This window comes from Thermobia domestica, chromosome 2, assembly GCF_964235325.1.
Source record: "Thermobia domestica chromosome 2, izTheDome1.hap1.1, whole genome shotgun sequence".
In the NCBI taxonomy this organism is placed as follows: domain Eukaryota; kingdom Metazoa; phylum Arthropoda; class Insecta; order Zygentoma; family Lepismatidae; genus Thermobia; species Thermobia domestica.
The window spans coordinates 124,712,183-124,734,758 of NC_137455.1; the positions used below are offsets into that span (position 1 = coordinate 124,712,183).

The 22,576-nt window shown below is 33.5% G+C and overlaps 1 protein-coding gene across 1 annotated transcript in view; it reads right to left on the reverse strand.

Annotated features, from left to right (window-relative positions):
- Positions 1-21,312, reverse strand: part of LOC145675362 (growth arrest-specific protein 1-like) — a 137,591-nt gene extending 116,279 nt beyond the window's left edge. Inside the window, exons 1-2 of the mRNA XM_081745765.1 lie at positions 21,014-21,312; positions 1,954-2,199 (exon numbers count right to left, since the gene is read on the reverse strand). Coding sequence (XP_081601891.1) covers positions 1,954-2,193 — 240 coding nt within the window. The 5' untranslated portion in view covers positions 2,194-2,199; positions 21,014-21,312. The remainder of the gene's footprint in view (positions 1-1,953; positions 2,200-21,013) is intronic.
- Positions 21,313-22,576: the final 1,264 nt, after the last annotated feature.

The following is a 22,576-nucleotide window of genomic DNA, read 5'->3' on the forward strand; positions in this document are numbered from 1 at the left end:
CAACTTACCATATTTTGCAGTGCAATTATCGACATGTGCACAGTAAGTTCCGCCTTTCTAGGTAATACGCGTAAAGTAGTGATTGATATTTTGCTTTTCAGTAAATTACAGGAGAGAAGGAATACTAAATGTTGACACAAATCAACATTTTGTCATTACTAACGACGTATCAAGCAGGTTTTCAGTGAGTATTGCATTGTTCTCCATTACTATAACATAAATGTTAAGAAATCGCAATATATAGACGTCTCCATATTATAGATGTTATTATGCGAAAACGTTTTGAGTACACATATTTTTTTTCTTCATTAAATCATTCTACCAGAATATTGTTTACACTCTGAGGTAAACAAAACTATATGCTACTGTTTTAATTCGTCGTATCCACTTTCAGAGGTGTCTTCCCACTTGCGACAGTCCTATGACAGTCCTGTTAACTGTCCTATGAGCGACCGATTCGATCTGTTAACTGCTCTATGAGTCACCGATTCGTTCATACTAAGATAATGGAAGAAGATAAGGATCTCTCTTCTTTAACTTGTTTCATGCTAATGTGATTTAGAACCTAACAAAATGTACTATGAAAAATTTTGCTTTACCTGAATTTAATACGTGAGAATGCTCTCATTACATTAACAATCTTTTATACGTTTTTCCTAATATTATATTTTTGAATTAATTTCTATGAATACATTGACTATAATTAGGGGAAACTAACTAAATACTTAGAGTAGCTCCGCCTTTGTCTATGATTCTAATATAATTAAAAATATCATGTTAAAATTATACAGAGCATAAGTTTAGATTTAATGTTTATGGCATAAAAAAGAAATCAGAAAGAGGTAGGGGCGCCCGAAGAAAATTTTCTAGGAAAGGGTATCTCCATGCTTGCTGTGTCACGTCTGGTATATCTGATATTTAATATATGTGGTTTGCTATATTACGTATACCTTTTAGTGAGCCAGGGGGACAACCCCTGCCTTTCCATTGGGCACCCATGGAAAAAGGGTCTTCACCACTTGAGGATATCAAAGAAATCTAAAAACATGGTGTATTCGAAGAAATTATTACACAAGTTACAAATCTCTCGCAGGACTTGACAGTTCGACTAGTTATAAGGTACTATTTCAGACTGCTGCACGACAAGCTTTTATGTATAAGTCAAAATAAGGGAGGAAGGCAAATTAAGCAATCAGTTTACGTTTTAGTAGCTTACAATAGGGAAGAAGGTAGTTTAAAGAGTTTGTTTACCTTTTGGATTGTTTAGAGTGAACTGCATTGTAATTAGTGGGATTGGTCGAGAATAGCCAATCAGATGTAAGGCATCTCAAAAGCTGTCTTTTGTCATTGACTTTTTTTTAAATTTTATTCACTGCGAAACTGTTACACGTTTTTTAAGTTTTCCAAAATAATATATATTACTGGGCTTAGTGAGTAATTAGATTTGAATCAAATTAAGTACAGAAAATAGAGCTTTTGAAGAAAGAGGATATTACAACTGGATTTTCAATAATTACATAGAAATATACTTTTCATGGAAATATCCCTGTTGTCTCGTTAAGTTATTTGATATGTTTTATGTCAAATCTAACTCAAAATTAAAATAAGTTTTATTTGCACTCACAGTAGAGGAAAAATATATTTGACGAACAGTATCATTGGCGCGTACATATTTCATACCAAGGTTGTTCGGGCGCTAATAACGCCAGAGGCAAACATACTTTACGAGATGGAATCATATCATCTTCCATCATCTCAATGTAAATGAACCGGTCGCTCATAGGACAGATAACAGTTCCTGTCGCTTCTGAGACTAATTTTTTTCAGATTATTGATTGTTCGTTCATTTTATTAGAGACTCTTATTGAATCCGTATGGAGAGTTATTCTTTACCAAGTTTAGTCAATCTACAAGGAACAACACTAAAGAATACAAAGAATAATATATACTCACGTTCATTAGATTCTTGCCCTCATCAGTTGATGTAAGGGCAATTAGTGCATGCTGGCAGGGCTCGGGGCATCGCGTAGTGGCACCCTGGATAATAGCTGAACAGCCGACCATGTACTCCTGCAGAGCCATGCCACAGCCCATCCTGTACGCGCACTTGAGCCGTGCTTCTTCACACGTTATTTCTTCGCACGCCGCCCGCAGCACGGAGCACAGGGTCGCCAGCAGCACAGGAACGTACATCCCCACCTGAAAACAAAATAAAATGATAATCATATGCCATTCTTTAGGTATACACGAAACTTTAGAAAAATAATATATAACTCAAAAGTACTGAAATTATACATAATCCCTCGTAGGGTATCACTGACAATAAAATCTCATCTAATATTGGACAGGAGTTTCCAGTTTTGCACTTCCTGATCGAATATGGAAGAAATTTGTTACTAGATTCAGATAAGAAATTTAAAAAAAAAATGTTAATTTATTTCATAATTCCTTTAAAAGCTCCACGAATTATAGTCCTGATTATTCTCAATTTTCTAACCTTAATTTACCTTATTTCCCGACATCATATAATGCTGAAATTTTCCACAATAACGGAAGTTAGTGATAATACAATATTCCATTGCTACTGTTTTGTATTTGCTTAATTAATTGAGTTATTAATATTGCACTCTACTAACCATATATCCTATTCCGTTATGCAACTAAAATGCTCTGGAGGTGGATTGCAAAGCATAACACTCAGGGGATCTTCGTAAATTATCCCCACATACACTTAAAAAAAGGAAAACTTTTTGCGTACTTTAAATCTCTTTCTCAAATAAACTACAGTCTCGGCAAGCATGTAGGAAAAGAAATAAACAAAATCTACAATGATAGAATATGTATTTAATTATGACTAAAAGGTTAGAATATAAAATAAATATTAAAAAAACATCCTTTTTAAAAAAAATAAAAAAATAAACAAATCGTACTAAACATAAAAATAAATAGTACTGTTTTCAAGAAAATCAGTTTTTTTTAAATCATGACTGTATAAATAAAAAATAAAAATACTTTCCTTGAAAATAATCATTTTTTATTTTTTAGTATGTACACTCATGTCTGAAATTATTGCCGCATATCTATATAATCTTTTTGTAAGAATATAATTTGATAATGATTTTGCAGGGTACTTTTAATACTGTTACTATGTGTATAATCGGGAAATGTATATTTGTGGTAAATTTCATATGAAAAGATTTATAAATACGGAAATTAGAATGAGTAAAACAAAATGTTGCTAAATAGACAAGAAAGTTTTATTTTCGTTTTATTGTTCTTATTTACTGCTCTTTTGACATGAAATTTGCCACATACATGTCTTTGCCTATTATACACATACTAACATCATAAAAAATACCGGGAGAATTCGTTATCAAATTATATTCCTACAATAACATATTTATAGACATGCGACAATAATTTTGGACATGAGTGTACGTTTTGTTTTATTTTGTATCACTTGTTTTTTTTTAAGTTTTTTAAATGTTTTATTTTCTATTCTTCAAAATTATTGTAAAAGAAGAGTCTATACTAAAATTTGGAAAACAGTAGGTACTGCGAGAAAAGCAAAGCAGTAAGAGTTTTGGATAAATTCTCATTTGAACAATAGAATACGATCACGTTATGGATTCATAAATCATCATGCATACGCTTTGTGGCCCTCATTTCACAGAGCTGTTTACATTAAGGGTGGTATATGACTAATTTTAATATCGGTTTTACTATTTATTTACCAGTTTCATTTACAGATCAAAATCTATTTTAGACTGAAAACAATTTTGCTTCACAGTATTATTTTTCGGATATAATAACCTTTCTTCGAATTTATCTTTGGTCTGTAGTATTCAACCGACTGCAGTACATCAAAAATTTTGCACGGACTCTATGATAAAATATTTACCTCTGCAAGCATGTAACTGAAGCTCCAGTCCAGACAATAAGATATATAGTACTGTATACTAATTTCCACAATACATAGATATTGTTGGACAAGCACTTGTATATACGAAGGAAGCATAGTCATATTCTTATCCCTTCCAAAATTCCTCACCAAAATCCGATGTGACTATAACAAACTGATTCACAGAACTGAATCCTTACTACACGCAACATGCTGTAACTACTGGGATAGTTTTTATTTTGAAAATATTCTTACCGCAAAGGCTATATTAAGAGCATGTAGACATGTTATGTTAACTAACTTTGAATTTACTTCGTTCGTAAAAGAGGTTAGAATCAATGTAAAATAGTACTGCACCTACGATATGGACATGGTCAAATGGCTAGTTTTTTATTGCTTCTTCTCATGGATCGATCAATTACATACAAAACTAAGAAAATGTCCATTGGCAACCTACCAACAAGAACTTTGAAAAAGTACGTAGCAAAAAAAATCTACGGTATTAAACAAAAAAAGAAAACAAGATTTTTACAAGCATCGTGACCCGTTTACAGAATCTCATGTCATGTATTCATAATATTCGAAAGCAGTCATAATAACCCTGCATTTTCCTTTGGTAAATGCTTATATAACTCATGAATATATGCATGACTGTTTCTCTTGGTTGCTGGGTATTCGTCGTCCTCCTGCCTTTCGCATGCACAACAACTGATTTGTTCTGTGCATGTAACGTAAAAAAAAGGAGGAAAAAGAACAAGAGGCAAGTACTTTCATGTCTTAATTATCTTTTACGTGCGTAGTACTGCACAGCAGGCGTCGTGCAGAAGTTCTACTACTACCAGAAAGAAAGGTAAGAAAACAAGAAACACAGTTCACATCACCAACCACTTTGTCTCGCTTTCTTTCACAACACTTAACCCGTATACTTTACAAACCACAATAGGTCGTGGCGTTAATTCTAAAGATTTTTTTTTCGAATCAAAGTACAAATATTGAGCTTCTACTACTATATTAAACGCAAGTGTTAATGGTTTGTAATTGTGATGGACATCATTCTACATTTACATTACTCAAGTTACGTCGCACATTCAGCACACTTTCATCACGAATCGTGTTTAAATTTTATAAATCCCGAATTTTTTTGAACTACAACAGTTGGTATTACTGTTGAAGGTGTTAATGACTAAAGAGAAATAAAAGCAAGGATATCGGAAGAAGATTTAAAGTAGAAGAAAAAGTGATTTGTGGGTCTGTGAGTAAAATAAAGAATAAAGATGACTCGTAAATTCTAAGGAGCGTTTTGATTGATGTTTGGAGATTGTTGGTGGTTAGCGTTCTTGGTTCACAATAAGTTTTTGAGCATACAGCTGTTCATCTTTTTTTTCTTTTTTTTTAAGATTTCTTCCAATTCCACCATTAATTGTACATTCATGCAAATCAAACAATGGTTCAAAATAAATTACAACCTTCCATTCCGAAAAAAAAAAATTGAATTACTTAGCTACACTGTATACACAAATAGATTATTTTTTCTAAAATTTTACAAATAAAAGTAGAGATGCAAAAAAAAAAAAAAAGCCGATTTTCTCGAAAAACAAACGGAAAATTTCGCTTTTTAAATTTCTTTTTGGCTTTTTGTAACCTTCTTATTCAAGTACAGTCTTTGATTCCCTGTAATGGATTCTACTGTATAATCAAACTAGTGTCTTTACAATATTCGCTAATTGTGAGTCTTATGTTCGGTCCGGAGTCGATTTATCTTGATTAGTTTACAAACTGGAAGTTCTTAGACTACGAACAAGTGTAAGTTATGCAACCCAATATATCACAAGTATCAATTTGGTTGCCTAATTACATGTTCATGTACCTGGAATATATAAAATTTTGTAATATATGTTTTACAGGTTGCCTAAATTCAAACTAGCAGGCAACAAACACACGAATAAACAAATACAGAATCATTTTCGTTTCGGTACAAATTTAGCTCATATCTCATTCTCCGTTGGGAAACATTATTGTGAGCTTCAGATATTCGATTAGAATCTAACATAAAGTCATAAGTTCAGAAACGAAAGTAAAGTTATTAATGGCAATTTTGAGTATGATGTCACTGTAACAGTAGTAAAACTTCCTACTCACAAAACTATGGTATTTCTTTTTCTTACTGTTACATCGCGTTATGTTTGGAAATAGGGAATGTGGTATTACGTTTTTAACTGTTTTCCCTCGAATTTCAACGAGTTCAATAAATGCTATGTATATTGATAGATTACACTTCTTTCGTCTAATCTCATACATAAAATGTGTCTATAGCTTCTAAAACGTTCTGGCCGACGTTTTAGTTTATGTAGAAAATTATATATGATAATGTCATCCTGCGAAACTTAACTACCACATCTTCAGAGCAATTACTGCTAGCACTATTAAACTTCTTACTAAAAGATTTTTGTCGTTGAGCTCTACAAACAATTCGTTGGAACTAGAAAACGAACTGCGTCCACTAATTTGCCTTTTTCCTTTCGTATCGAGTGACCAATTGTCTTTTATTGTTAAATTTTTGTTGTTTTTCCTTTTCAAAAGACCGTGTTAAATGCTTTCTGGTGTTATAATACGAAAAGTAAGGTAGAACATACTGTTATTCTTCATTAAAATTGAAATATTCAAATAAGCGCAAAACCTCCCAAAGCCACCAAAAAATTATATAGCCTATGTGTATGTATATATATTTCAAACCCTTGCATCTGTTACTAAAAATATTTAGCCTAAAACTGCCATACTGGAACGCTAGAAAAAAGGCAACAGTGAGAAACCATTCCCTCTGCGTTTTTTTTATGTAACACAAGAAAAAGTTATATGTTTAAAATAAAATTTCAAATATTTTCTTTCTTTTTTTACTTTGTCATTTCTCGTTTATGAGGGGTTGAAATTTTTGATGACGCATTTCTATCTTGCTCGGTCACAAATATCGTTTTCTATTAGTCCGTTTTCTTCTAAGTCCGTAGTCATAATTTAGTCTCTTCTTTTTTGGTCTTCCTCTTCCTTTTTTTACCTTCTACTTCCGTCTTCTCCATTCACTTGCCGACAAAATTATAATTTCTTCTCATAACATGATCATATAAATGTTTATTTTTCTCTTATACTTTCTTCGATGTCTGTCACTTTAACGCGGCCTCTTGGTCTTTCGTTTCTAATCTTATCCAACCTAGTAACATTACATACCACATCTGAGCATTTTCATTTCGACCACGTTTAGTTTCTTCTCTTTAGTCTTCTTTCCTTCCCCAAGTTTCTGCTTCGTACTGCATTGAGGCCTTGTAGGCTCTACCGTTCATCTTGACGGTTATCCTTTTAACATAACGAATACCTTAGATCTACTTCCAGTTCATCTATCCCACCTTAATTTTGTGCTCTATTTCCGCATTTAATTTTCATCCTTATTCACCGTGATCCTAGGTATTTAAAGTATTTGCTTTCTTTATATTCTGTTCTTCCGTTTGTACGGTTTCCTCTCCATCATCTCCAAAGTTCATATATTGAATTTTCTTCCTAGTCATTTTTTTATCTTCTGTTTTCTAAAGCCCTTCTTCACTCTTCTAATTCTTCTCTGTTGGTATTACATAAGAAATGTCATCTACAAACAGCATACACCAACGTGGAGGATCCTTAATATCTTCATATAGGACATCTATGGCTACATTGAATTTGAATATATATATATGGGCTAAATGAAGATCCTTGATGTAATTCGACTCTGACAGATATTCAATCTGTGTAGCCTATACTGATCTTGACCCTTGTCCTAGCTCTTCCATACTTATCTTAACTTAACTTTTCTGGTACATCTCTATTTCTCATGGATTTCCAGATTTCTTGACGGAATACTCTGTCATAAGCTTTCTCCAGGTCGATAAACACTTTCTTTCTTTCTTCTTTTCTTGGTATTTTTCGATCATTTGTTTAGTTCCAAAAATCGCATCTGTTGTTCCCCGACCTGGCTTGAATCCAAATTGTTTCCCTCCTATCGACATCTCCTCGCAAAGGCGTCCCTCAATAATTCCCCCCCCCCAAACCTTCATTGTATACTATTTCATTTACCTAGAGAAGAATAAATGTCTTGGAATATGTTCCTTATTAGAAGAATATGTCCCTTATAACTCATTACATGTGAGTTAAATTTTTGACGAATGAAGCTATTCATCATATTGTAAATAGGAGCATGTTCTTTAAAGATTAATTTAGTACGTTGTACCGCGTGTACATTCTAATTTTTATAATGAACCTGTAGATGTATACATACTGCAATTGTTGAAGTTCGCAATAATTAAAATAGCGTTATTTTGTTAATTGCCAGAGCCACAAAAGTTTCCCGAGCATTGTTACAGATACTTCTTTTGGTTCTTCGTGAAACATCATCTTTTTAATGAGAACTTTTAACAAGATCCAACTGCTCGGCAGTCAATGACCGCTCTGAATCACACAACACTTTCAGCTCATACACACTGGACTTTACTGCTTAGAATACGAAGTACCATCGTTTGAAAAGCATTATTAGGTTCAAACGCTCTTTAAGCTCGGTCAAGTTTACCAAATTCATGTAAGCATCCATTCAGTACATGTCACTTTTATAATTATTTTTCCCAAACTTAATCTTACACCACATATTGTCTTCAGATGTGTTTAAAAAAGAAAAAGAGAAAAAATTAGTATGTATGTAACAGTCTGTGGAGTATCTGTGACTATTGAGCTACTGTTACGGGGAGAAAAAGAATAGGTACAATCTGCGTCAGCAGAATTAAAAACTATCGTTATTCGCTACGAACGGCTTAGTTTTAGTGCCACAAAATTTCGTTTCTTTCGATTTTCTCGAAAACTACTCATAAGAACTTGTCCTCAACTATGTCGTTTTGTTTAGTCTGGTGTTACCTATTGATTGGTGTATGTGTTATTTTTGGATAACATTATAATTAAAGTTTTAGACTTAATCGTAAATTAACCATGCTGTGTGCTGTTGTCCTACTAGTGTCACATAAAGGGTTTGATAATAATATACTTCAGTATCAATTTCATATTAATAAGTGCCAGCATCATTTTTATAAACTTTAAGATTAATTTATATTTTCTCCGTTTTGTCAAAAGCTAGGCATGAGCTCTTACACTCGTGTATATAATGTTCAGCTCAATAAGATCTTTCAATTGCTCGTCTTTGGATACAACTTTTACTTTTAAACGCTAATAATATTGTAGACACAGGCGCAAATCTCGGGGAGCATGAGGGGGACATGTCCTCCCAATTTGGAACTGGGGAACTGTGCCTTCCCAATAATCCGATTTGTAGTGTGTTTTTTTGACGGAGAAATGTGATGATTTGTGTCTCCGACTGCCACTTCATCTACATCGTCTGACATACTCACCTCAAAAATCAGATTCATCTACCGTAATATAAGTATCTTCTCTCCCCGCCCAGAATACGCCTCAAATCTGCCGCTGCGCAATGTTGAAGGCAACTTTGATCTCCTGATCCTCCATAGCATTGTTTTTCAACTTCATAAATATTTTGAACATCGCTTAAAAAGAAAAATATGAGAACGTTTTTACCCGTCTCCCCGCCCCCCTTAATGTTGAAGACAGATTTGCGCCGATGATTGATTGTAGAGAATTTTAAACAATATAAATTGAAAAAAAATAAACGTAATGCAACTAAAAATAAAGACAATATACTAACTGATTCATAGTACCTTGTTTGCTGTATTTGCAACTGTAACTAGTTCGAGGTAATCATAATTAGGTTATTGGATGAATTTGAACGTACAGCTCTATAAAATCTCTATAAAATAACAACTAAATGTATTATTAAATATTAATTTTCGTTTAAATAAAGAAAATTGTTACAATGATAGAATTGTTTTTGGTAGAATTTTCAAGTTAATAATACTCCGGAAAAATCACAAATCAAATTGTTCTTCATTGCTCAGTCAAAAATGAAATCTTTGTTTTACGTCCACGGTTATGCCGGTTAGGCTAAAGGAGACGATGATGATGAGAGATGAGTGAAATGGTGGAATGAAGAAAGTGGGAGGAAACGGGAGAAGCCCGAGAAAACCCACGAGCACGGTGTTTGTCCACCACAAAGTCCACACGGCACGAGGTGGGGTCGAACCAGGGACTCCAAGCACCGGAGGTGAACGCTCTACCTCCCTTGCCACCGCGCCCCCTTGCTCATTGTGATTTACGTCATTCTTTGTAAAAGTATTTTTCTTTCTTCTTTTCTTTTTTGTCCGATGCTTTCTGCACTGTTCCGTGCCAATATCATTTTCCTTTCATTAAATTGCCACTTAATTTAATCTAATATTCTTAACATTAAGGTTGCTAAGTCTGATTTATGAAGAACAAGGTCTCGAAGAATTACTTAAAAAAACAAATCCTTTACTTGAACAAACTGTTCAATTAACTATTCAAATAAATAATTTTATTCGAATAGCTATATTGTATGATTCGAATTTTGACAGCAATTATTATTACTCTTTTCCGAAACTCTTGCCTTGTTGTTCTTTGTTCATAAAAAAAAAAAAAAAAGTTCTCCAGATGGTAAAATTATTTTATATTTCAAACGTTAAAGAAAACACCGATAACTTCAAAATTTATATTTTAGACATGAGAAGAATGAAAGTCGAACTTTCGAATAGAATTGAGAAAATGCATCTTTTACTAATTGTAACAGGGGGAAGTTTACATATACCACCCTGAAAACTTTATCAAATCTTCAACAGGACTCATGGGTGCCGATCCTGGGGGGGGGGGCGAGATGGCCCGGACCCCCCAAAGCTCATATGGCCCCCCTAGTGTATTTATGAATATACAATATTTGACATAATTTGAATGCAATTTGTCTCCTCATATATATACCTTCTGCGTCTGAGTGCCCCCCCCCAAATTTACAGAGAAATCGGCGCCCTTGACAGTACTTTAGTATGAATAGAAAAACCTTTAAAGTTTATATTCGCTAGCCTTATACTCTGCCTACTCTTTTCCATAGTTTTATCTTACGTTCATTTTATTTCACTACTTAAAAAAGAAAAGAAAATACACATTCGAACTATGTAAGTAACCAAAATTTGATTGGTTCCCGAAAGAGTCTGCTAATTCAGTCTGCCTCAGGAGGCGCAATAGTACCTTGAAATCCGAACGCTTGAGAACCCTAATAACTTGGAATACGAACGAAAATTTCGAGAGAATTTTGCCGCCAAATTCGAACGTTGGTTGAGAATCGGACCGTCCAGCACATACTTCGTTTGTGTTTTGAAGCGTACGTTTCTCCTTCGCTTTGTCATTAGGTCTGACGTCGGAAGCTAGAGTGAAAGCACCTAGGATGATTTTCGCTGCTGATTTCATGCTTATGTATCTCTTTGTGTTACGTTTGCAAATATAATAACAACTTAGTGTTTGCTACGGGTTAAGTTCATTTTTATTCAAGTGTTATTATTAGTTAGGATTAGGAATTAGAGTTGTGGGCTTTTGGCATCTACGGTCATGTTAACCCGTAATGTATGAGGGATGGCGTCACTCTGCGATTACACTGCCTGGGGAATAGACTGAAATAGCGATGTCGTCATTTCCTTTCCGTTGCCATGGTGATCGCCATGTTTTTTTTTTTTTTTTTTATACAAACGCGTGAAGCGAATGGTGTATTTTAAATTCTAGTACAAACAAGGACAGCAGCTGTAAATTTATTTACAATTATAAAATGTTTTAACGGCTATAAAGTTGGTGGGAAAGGGTACAGATTTAGAATATGGATATGCGTTTAGGAAACGACGAATAAAATCAAGAAAATTCAAAAAGAAAGAGTAATATGTAAGGAACTTATTTGTAAAAGCTCCACATTTCTAAGTGATAAGGTAAAAATCAAATAATTAATGAAAACGTCATTATCATGTAATCCACCTTAAGAAGCAATTATACACAATATAAACTTCCTAACGTGCAAATTGACAAACTGTCGGCACAAGGAAAACTGTAAAAATATACGATTTTGAAAGAAAACAATGTTTTAGAATAATGTTAATTCTACTGGGACATTTATTTATTTTATTTTATTATTATTATTATTATTATTATTATTATTATTATTATTATTATTATTATTATTATTATTATTATTATTATTATTATTATTATTATTATTATTATTTTGTGATCACTTTTGATTATGGAAGTGCACAATATTAATATCTACAATATTACAAAAGAAAGGGGAGAAAAGCAAGCCTTTGAAAATTTTCAATCCGGACTATCAGTGGATATAGGTAAGATCTTTTCTTATATTCCCTATCAATATTTTTAAAGCATTTAGAAACAGTTCAATAATAATAATAATAATAATAATAATAATAATAATAATAATAACATCCAATTATCAATGGTTCAGCATATATTCTAAACAACTACTAAACATTAATCCTGTTCATGTATGTAATGTTATGATACATATATTAATGAATCAAAAAATTTTCAGAATTACTTAAGGTTAATATCTGATTATGAACAACATGAGTACACTTGTTTTATCTTTTTTTTTGTATTTCTCTCTTTTTTTTTTAAAGTTTCATTGATTAGAAATATTTAAAAAGAAACATAAATATTTCATTCACTATAATGTTTGCAATTCCGAAATATTTCCTCACTGTTTCCGCTTTGCATTTGGGTCTTAAGTATTTAAGCTACTTGTTTAGAAAATAAAATGGCGATCACCATGGCAACGAAAAGGATGTGACGTCACACTATTTCAGTCTATTAGGAGGAAGGAAAGAAGTGGCTAGGGTACCATTCCTGCGTTTGCCTAGTGTGAATGGAATGAGGAAAGTCCTGGATGACTGGCGCGAAAAAGTTTTTATACTTTTTTGACCAAATGTCCCTATTGTTTTTATTATTTATTAATATTTAACCTTAAAATCCAGTGTTTTTATTTTCACTCGAGTTCGTGGGACCGAGGAACGGATTAATTAATCCAGTTTTAATTGTGTTAAAATAATAATAACTGTACTATATAGGGAGTTATTTTAATAACACTGCTAATTCTTTCTGCACGTTACCGACTGTAAATCGCAAGAAAATGTCGTGTCCATCCATTCATACGGAACATCGAGTTGAGAACTGCTAAGACATAAATTTAGATTTCAAAATCAGGTAGCCCAAAACCAAGACAGTGGCGATTCCTACATGGAACAGATTGTTCTCTATTTTTTGTGACTCTAAGTAAGATTAAATTATCGAAAAACCTGCATTTTCTAGGGGAAAGATTCCATTCGCTGCCTCACCACAAGAAAATTCTATGTTGCCTGCTCTGCTGCTGTCGGTGTTAGAGGGATGTTTTCTTCCTCAGTGTATTGGATACAACAGAGTTGAATCTGTTTATGTATTTTTAATTTGCTAAGGAAAAAAGAATTTCTTCATCCTTTTGTATAATGTTGTATGTGATAATGTATAACTTTTTGATAAAAATCGGGAAAACTTAGGTTTCCACACTGCTATTCAAACCTGTGCAAGTGTGACGATAACGGAACAGGAACAGGTGAATGGTAGCTGTTCTTGGTTCATGAATGCGGAAATTTCATCTTTCACATAAATGAATCAGCCAGTGTATGATAGATCAAGTTGTGTTCATTTTGTTCACTGATCTATATGATAACGTATAGATATTTTAAATGGCAGGCCCACCCCTCTCCTTACAGAATTTTAAAACAAAAATATAAACTTACACTAGATATTTTGTAAGTAATCACCATAATTTTATGAAACGGTTAACTGGGTGTTCAGCAAGTGGCAAATTGTCATATTAGTCATGTTTATTTTGTTACTGAAAAGGCGTTTGGAATATCTCAGAATTCGATGATCATGTTTTATGTAAATAGTGGGTGTCATGAATAGTCACAAAATCATTTCCAAGTACTGTGTAAAGATATTCGATTGCACAAGGATTGATGGTTAAGTAGATTATCAACATCTCTATGAAATATTTAAAAATAATAAAATTCTAAAAGCAAACAGAAAAGAGAATGTCTGATTAGTGCCAGAGGTCTTCTTTAACAAAAGCAGAGATCGGATCATAGAAGAGATACAGAAGGTAGTAAGTCAATGAACAAGAGCAACTACATTGAACTGCTGAGTATGATTGTAAGATATGAGTAGTAAGCTGCAAACCATTTGTTGAATGCAACTACGTTTGGTATAACTTCCAATAGGATTCAACATGACCTAAACAGCTTTGTAGCAGAGAAAATGTTTCACGAAATAAGGCTGAAATTTTCAGTTCTCCCTTTGTTGCAATATTACTTCACAAAATAATAGCCGTAGCAACTTTGAACACTGTTACAGGGGAAAAATAATTTCCATGATTCTTAGATGACTACGGAAGTCGATCAGCCGCAGTATTGATCGAACATGTGTAAAAATAAAATGAACTCTCTAACGTCCCATGATTATGTCATTTAGGCTAAAGAAGAAGATGATTATGAAATAATTCGTAAAATGACAATGTGGAAGGAAACGGGAGAATTCCGAGAAAACCCACGAACATAATATTCCTCATGTTAAACGCGTACTAACCTTGTGTTTGACAATGCTGAAGGATGTATTACTATTCATGGCCTGGTCTCCAATCGGAAACAGCAACGCACTGTGCTTTGTAGTACTACCAACAAGCGCTACCATACTTCTCCAAAATTTGCATTTTACTTGAAGATCATCATATACTCAGGGCAGTGTATCTAACTTATGTTTCTTCCAGCACGAATTTTTTGCTATCAACTGTGGTCAGTGAACGAAAAAGAGAATGGTTACTGAAATTTATCACAAAACAAACTTTCTTCAAATACTATCCCCTACTATATTACCAAACCTGTCCGTTTCAAAAAAGTGTGTGGTTCTCATTTCTTCCTCCTTTTGGTTCGTTGATTCTTAGAAATTCCTTTGTTCTTTTTGAGGAAATATAGAAGGCAATATACCAATCCATAAATTCATTTCTTTCTTACATACGTGTCTGTGACATGGCAAAAACGAATCCTCGACTGTACTAAATTGGCGGGAATAACCAAGCGTTACAGTGAGTAAAATACAACAGACTGTGAATCAAAAACTTTTTTCTTTTCTTTCTTTCTTTCCATTTTTTTTAAAGGCCAATGGCACTCCCTAGGGCCACAACAAATTTTTGGAATTTTATCTTTTGAAACCGAAATAACTTTTTAATGCTTGCAGAAAATTGTTTTTCAATTTCAGTATACAGCAGCATCTAGGCTAGTTTAATAAAAGAAGTTATGAAAGCAGTGGCACTTCCTACGGACAACTTCAAAACGCCAACGACAGTATTGTTACAGGCCCATTTCTCGAAGTTACTAATCTTGTAATACTAGTGTAAAAGTTTTCAAAATCAAATATTGTACAATTGTATAATTATTCCATGAAATCATGTCAATTAGAGCTACCAGCATTAGTCTTAAAAATGACTTTTACTATTATTCTAGGATTTCTATATTTTACGACTTGTAAAGAATACAAGACTTGCTGCTTTACTTGTTACTCGTTATTTTTAAAGTTTCTTATCTTGTAAAAAGAGTTGATTTTGATTTTAGTTTAGCGTCCCGTTCAGCAGCGAGGCTATATGAGACGTGGACCTACTGATTAACGTGGAATCCGAACCACATGAGCTCCCACCGGGAATCGAACCCGGGTCTCCCACGCCAAAGGCGCGTACGCTAACCGCTTAGCCATCTTGTAAAAAGAGTACAGTAAAAACGCCAATTATTTAGATTAATGAGTTCTGGACGCAATCCGGACAATTAAATAAATACTACTACTACTACTACTACTACTACTACTACTACTAATAATAATAATAATAATAATAATAATAATAATAATAATAATAATAATAATAATTAATAAATTACGTTGTAAAATAAAAGTTTCTCTAAAATCACTTTTGTTTAATAAAAAGGAGGGCTTAATGTAGAAATGTTGAAAGTAAGTCCACTTTGGCTATAAACAACTTGAAAAAAAAAAAGCAATGTAATACTTACGTACATTTAAAGTAGTATTAGTTGAATATGTCAGACAATGTTTTTGCAAACATTTATTTACATGCTGTTACTATATTGATATTTTTACGAAAGCACACAGTTCGTACTTCGTTATATTTTTGTAATATTTAATTTCCTAATATCAACCCGGATATTAGGCAATCTAGAAGTTCAGAGAGTTGGAAGGTTTACTGTAATTACTTAGATTTTTTTAAGTAAAATATGACTACACAAATTGACAGTGCTAAGATATAATAAAATGAATGTTGATATTTAATAATGTAGTTTATTTTTATTTTTTCGAAAGAATGATTCAACACCATGCTAAAGTGCCTCAAATTAAAAAATGATCCCTCCAATCGCACATTTGATTGATTTTGCAGTATTAACTGCTAATATTTTCTATTTCATAATGTTGGTTGCTCCATTTATATTGCAAGTAACTATAAAATAGTTCCAATAACCCATTTACTCGAATAGAAGTCATGAAAACATACAAAGAAAACTTAGGTATTTAGAAACTTTAAATGTGTGAAACGATGTAGTTCGCTGCATCTTCAGTAATACGTTGTTTTTCAAGCATTAAGTAAATTAGATTACGTCTACATTTCAAATTACAAATACGTGAAATATGTACATCTATGCATTTCACTGGAACTTGTTTCCTGGATTTCATGCCGAAAAATCAGCATACCACGAAATCGCAAACTATAATTAGTTCAAAACGAAGCATAAGATAACTTTGAACTAGAATTAGGTACCTACACTGAATTAATATATTTTTTTAAAACTGGTATATTTTATATGGTTCAGTAATTTGTTTTCTAATGAAGCTTCCTTCACTCTTATGCATGCTATAGCATTGCAGCCGTGCAGACACACATACATATACAAACTATTTGTCGCAATTTACTACACTATATCACATAAATGCGATGCAAACGGCAAGATTGCATGGTAAAATGTGATGCATCTATTATCATAATATTATCGAAGTGAGCTATTTTTGTGATGAAATATATACAGGTATATACATATAACATTGTCTTTCCTTCATGACAAATCTGTTTTCTTTCAATTCCACATACATTTAAAGTTCAATGATACATGTTCTGGGAAAAATCCAACGTCTTCCTTTAGATTCTCAATCAAATAAACAAAGCATACGGACCATATACTATATTGCTCAAGACTGGGTGTAGAATCGAAGACAACGAGATCATGTGCACTTGGACATTTGACTGCCTTTGAAAGTAAAACGCCTCAATTGTCTTTCAAGATGTTTGACCCTTGTTTTTCCGAAACTAGTTCACCAGCAAAAACACGGGATCTTAGAATTACTCTCTTTTCTGCCGTTTTATTTTTTAAACAGTTATTTCAATCTGGTAAGAGATTCATAAATGACACACAGAAATACTGTTTTCGCTATGCCTTCTTGGTTTTTCATTGAAATGACGAAAGAGAAGTTGTGTTCAGCTTAGAACGTTCAAAACATGAAAAGAATGAATTGGATCCGAATAGCATTTAGCTACAATATGGCGTAGACATAATTGAACATTCATGTAAAATTAAGTTATTGTGTTTTTGTCATAAAAATAAAAGTTTACTCCATGAACTTCATAATTCCATTTCCTCGTTTCTTGATGTAATTACGGATTCAGTACCCACAAGAAAGCTCCATGCAGACACATTGAAAGCCATCACCAACTTTAATAATAATCTGTAGAATGACAAATATGGTGTTTTTTATTTTTTTAAACATAATTATCATTATTTTCATCTACTTTGCTTTTCATTATTATTATTATTGTGATATACGAATATTATTTACATTTATAGCAACGTTCACGCAAAACAATAAAATATACAAATTATTATTATTTTCATTTGTTGCCAAGAGTGATAAACAAAACTTCAAAATTGCTATAATTTTTTGGTTTAATTTTTATCATCTCAAGAAACGGGAAGACGACTACATATGAAACATGTTAGTTTCCTTATTTAACCTTTTGTACCTGAATTAAGTACAATGCATTAAAAACTTCACGCCCGATACGGATATGAAAAGTGACTTCGACATGAATTAGGAGAAATGACCCGTTTTTAATGCGATGTAGGTCCATAACATTTCAATGAATCAGAAAATGATTTTTCAAAAATAAATCGTGTATGAAAGTTCCATGGGAAATTTTCTCTGTTTTTCTTATTTATATTTTTTCATCACAATTTTGCGTAAGATATACACAAATCCTGAAGTCTAGCGTAGATATAAGTGAATAATCTGACACCTCATATATTTGGGAGAGAAAAATATCCATAAAGTGGAAATAAAAGGTTAAGCGCCATCAACAATTTCTATCCTGTTAAACTTTGCAAGAAAAATGTTTAGTGGCTTGTTTTCCTGAACTTTTATTATGGCCTATAATATAAGCGTTAAGATATACGCAGAAACAATTTTTACTTTGTTGAAATCTCAATCTATAAACAAGTAGAAAACGCTGCTGTTTCAAAGATGATACATAGAGATGTAGCATTCGCGTCAAATAATGAACTTTGTTACATTTTGTTATGGTATGCACACATTTTTGTTCTATTTGTATTAGGGAAATATTTGAACAGGTGAAAGCTAAAGAGGTGTAAGTCATATTTTCTTGTCTAACACCAAGGTTCTGATAAACTAAATAGCTGTTTCCTTTATTACTAGATCTTTCAGTCATGTTGAAATTTGCCATCTTTCAGAATAAGCTCTGGATTGCTTTATATATTTTCTGTTCAAAGATTGACTTTGTGGTTTATGTGTCCAAGCCTTTTTTTTTTTTTTTTAACAGACTTATACCGCTTAAACTTCCACTCGTCCATTTCTTGCCTTTCTTAAAATTATTAGCGCAATGAGCCAAAGTTGAAAGAAGTAAAACTTATTGTTCTACATATTGCTGTTTTAAATATTTGTTTTGTATTTTTTTTATGTGTATATTATAAAGTCATGGTGTTTAGGGATGCGTTCGAGACGAGACGAGATAGAATTTTCGTGACAAAATTCGAGTGTCGAGACACAGCTCTTCCAATAGAGAACTATATATTTTTCGAGTCGAGACATCACTTTTACAGCACATTTTCGAGACGAGACAGTCTCAAATCTCGTCTCGTGCGCATCCCTAATGGTGTTAAAGGTTTTCATTACGTTTCTGTAACATTTTTTTATTTTAGAGAACAACTTCACGACAGTAAGAAATATATATATATATATATATATATAAAGTGAAATTGGCTCAGATCCAAATCAAAATGAATGCTATTAAATATGATAACAGATATGTTTCTTAATGGGTCAAAAACCTAGGTGCGCAGTTCATATACATAATTGCCGGGCGTTCAAATTTTTGCATTGTACTAAGTTCAAAACAAGTAATAGTTGATTAATAGCAATTTTACAGATACCATTCAACCCACTTTCTAAATCTATAATGTTTTTCATCGTCTTTACACTTATTCACTTTGGAAATAGCGAAGATTCGTAATTTGGTGAATACGACGATAATTTTCTTTAAATAATAATATTGTTAGCAATTTTTCCTGCTACCTTTGTCTTAATTTATTAATATAAAAATGTGCATTTCTTTGCGTACATAATCAATCCAACTAAACTATTTTTGAGTGAATTTCTCTTTTATGTAAAGTAACAAAAGAAAATTAACGAGCAATACGATACGGTATGAATCAAAACCCTTGTACTTTAATAATGTGAAAACATGTACGGAATAACAAAAATTGTTGTGCTTCCCTTTTCCCAGCCAGTTAAAGATTATAAACAAACAATAGTCTTTACTCTTAAAACACCTCGAAAAAGATCTTTTGGGTCCTTCTCGAGTGATACAATCATTACTTTCCCGAGTCTCTCAGACGATATTTATTCCCTCTCTTTATTTTTGTTTTCGTTTCGTTATATGAGTGGGCTTTGCTCTGTGAGTTGGGGAAGTTGTTTTCGAGTATAGCCGTTCTTTTTTTCCAGCGTGTGCGGGCTCTTTCTCTCTGGAGTTAGCGGCAACACCGGGCCGTTTCACGAGAGGGCAACGATGCTCTGGTTCCCCTTCGCTCCGCTCAACAATCAAGGCCGTACCACACGCGTGGAGATTCCGTGGCTCTGCCGCCAGCAACAATAACCCTCTCTCTTCATTCTTTTTGCCTGTTATTCATCCAAAATATATCTTATGAAGAAAAGAATTAGGGAGACGAGAGAGTTGAGTAAGAATTAAGAGAATCATACTTCAGTTATTGAGAGCACAGTGCTCTTAACAGAAACTTAACATTATATGATGGTCATTGAGAAGCAGGAGAGTTCAAGTGATCAACAAGAATCCGCATACCACAACTTTACAGGAAGTCACTCAACAATTTTCCGTATTGTCTCTGATGACGTCAATAGTTCAGCAGCCTCTCTCATCCCTTCAGATCTTCTTAAGGCGTTTTCGTTAACAGGACGTCTTTATTTTAAAATAACACTTATAAATTAAATAAGTTCATGTTTAATTTACGAAATTTTCTCATGCATTAAGTATATAGTTATCATTTTTCGCAAAACATTTATTTTTCGTAAACCTCTGTATGTAGTAATTTCTAATGAAAGACAGGCATCAATAATTACTTCAATTTACTCACTTCAAGCTACGTTGACGAAAAACGATGGGAATTATGAGAAAATAAATCCACATAAACGAAACATGAGCGCTTTACAGACCAAAACAAGCTAAATTCCTGAATTCTCACTAAGTTTTATGAAGATAGAAGCATTTTTAAACAACCCATATCATTTTAAAAAAATGTATTTACAACACGGCAAAATAAGCAATTTCGTGTACTTTATTTTCTGTTCCGATGGTTTGAAAAAGAATGTGCCTACAATAACAAAAAGCCTCAATAGTGTTTTACATAATCTACTGGATATAAAAAGGCAGATCATGTCTGAATTAAATTCCTAACCGGACAATCTGAAAGTAAATCACACAACTGACATATACTGCAGGTTTCTTTTTGGGTTACTTACCTGGCTACTTCGGCTCAGAGGGAGCCGGCAGTTCTCGTTGGTCTAGGGTGCCACATTCACAAACAGCTTTCCGTCACTCACCGACCGCCAACTTTCATACAAAAAGTTCGCACTCGCAAAACTTTTGAACAGCAACTTTTATCATAGGACTGGCTTTGCTACTTATGTATTTTCTAACGGACGGATGTTAATGTACGAAAACAAATCACAAGTCAAGTCACTCACATGCTCAGCGCTCTAGCACAGCCGCCTCGTACACTCGCTCCTCTCTCCGGCCACTGCCGCCGCTGAATTAAGTTGTGCTGTCAGTTCGGGGGATGACAGGCCAGGCCCGCCCCCTCTGGTCCCCCTTGCTCCCCGCGCACAGCAGAAGAAACCTCGAAGCGAGCTGCGTTGCCACACGTTGCAACAACAGACGGAGCTTTTTTATTTTTCGACCATCTTTCATTTCTTTTCTTCTTCTTCTTCTTCTTTATTACTTTTTCTTTTTCTTTCTCTCTCTCTCCCTTTTTCTTTCTTGTAGAAAGCATCATGTCAGCGCGCGGCATGGATTTTTGGGGAAGAATAAACGAGCTAAATACAAGAAATCAAGCGGAAAAACTAGTGACATATGGGATTTTTTTTTTGTTTGCAGGAAAGAATTGATAGAAGGGCTTCCAGGGACTATATGTAAAGGTACCAATTCAGCATTCCGATGGAACCTCTCAAAACTAGTCAGAATAGCCAGACGTGCGGTTGCTTCTGAAATCATGGGGAGCGGCCTGGGGGTGCCAATCCGCCCCAAAGTTAGTTTGGGTTCTCCAAAAAACTAGATATCTTTCTTGGGATCTTTGCTTGAATAATCTGATGACCAGATATTCAATACCTAAACACCCCCTCTCCCCCCGCTCAAAAAAAAAAAAGATAAAAGACAGAAATCAGTGCCGCTGTCCGGATACTAGCCAATGCCCACTCGGTGGAATAATTTTATATTATTTTAGTTCTACTTCCTACATTTTGTACTTTAAGCTTTATGGAGAATCAAACTCAGAAATTCGTTTTTTGTTTGTTTCCTTCTTATTACCAGCTGAATCCGCGTTGTCTATATAACAAATCAGTCTAATATAAGCATGAATTTTCTTCCCATTTCTTCATAATATCTATACAGACGCAAGTGAAGGAAGATACCTTAGAAAGTGAATTAATTGCTATAGATAAATACATAAACGTAATATATAAACGTAGTTTCCAAGATCTTATTATCGAAAGAAACTGACCATAAACATATAAACGATGCATTTCGATATATAGGCTAGTCTGGCCAGCTGGTAGCCGAGGCTGCAGACCGCGCATTTGTTCGGCCTAAGCCTCGCGCCTCATAATTAAGCTTTTGTTTCTTAATACTGTCAGTTCATTCGCATCTCTAGTTCTTGCTAGAATATTTTTTTTTCCCCTCCGGTCAATACCAAGAAAGTTATGGATCATTATCCCTTTATAACTGCGTTAGAACTTTAACTAATATCATTTCTACTTTTTGTTAAAACACTTTTTCACTTCGTTTTAAATTTTTTTTACTAATTATAG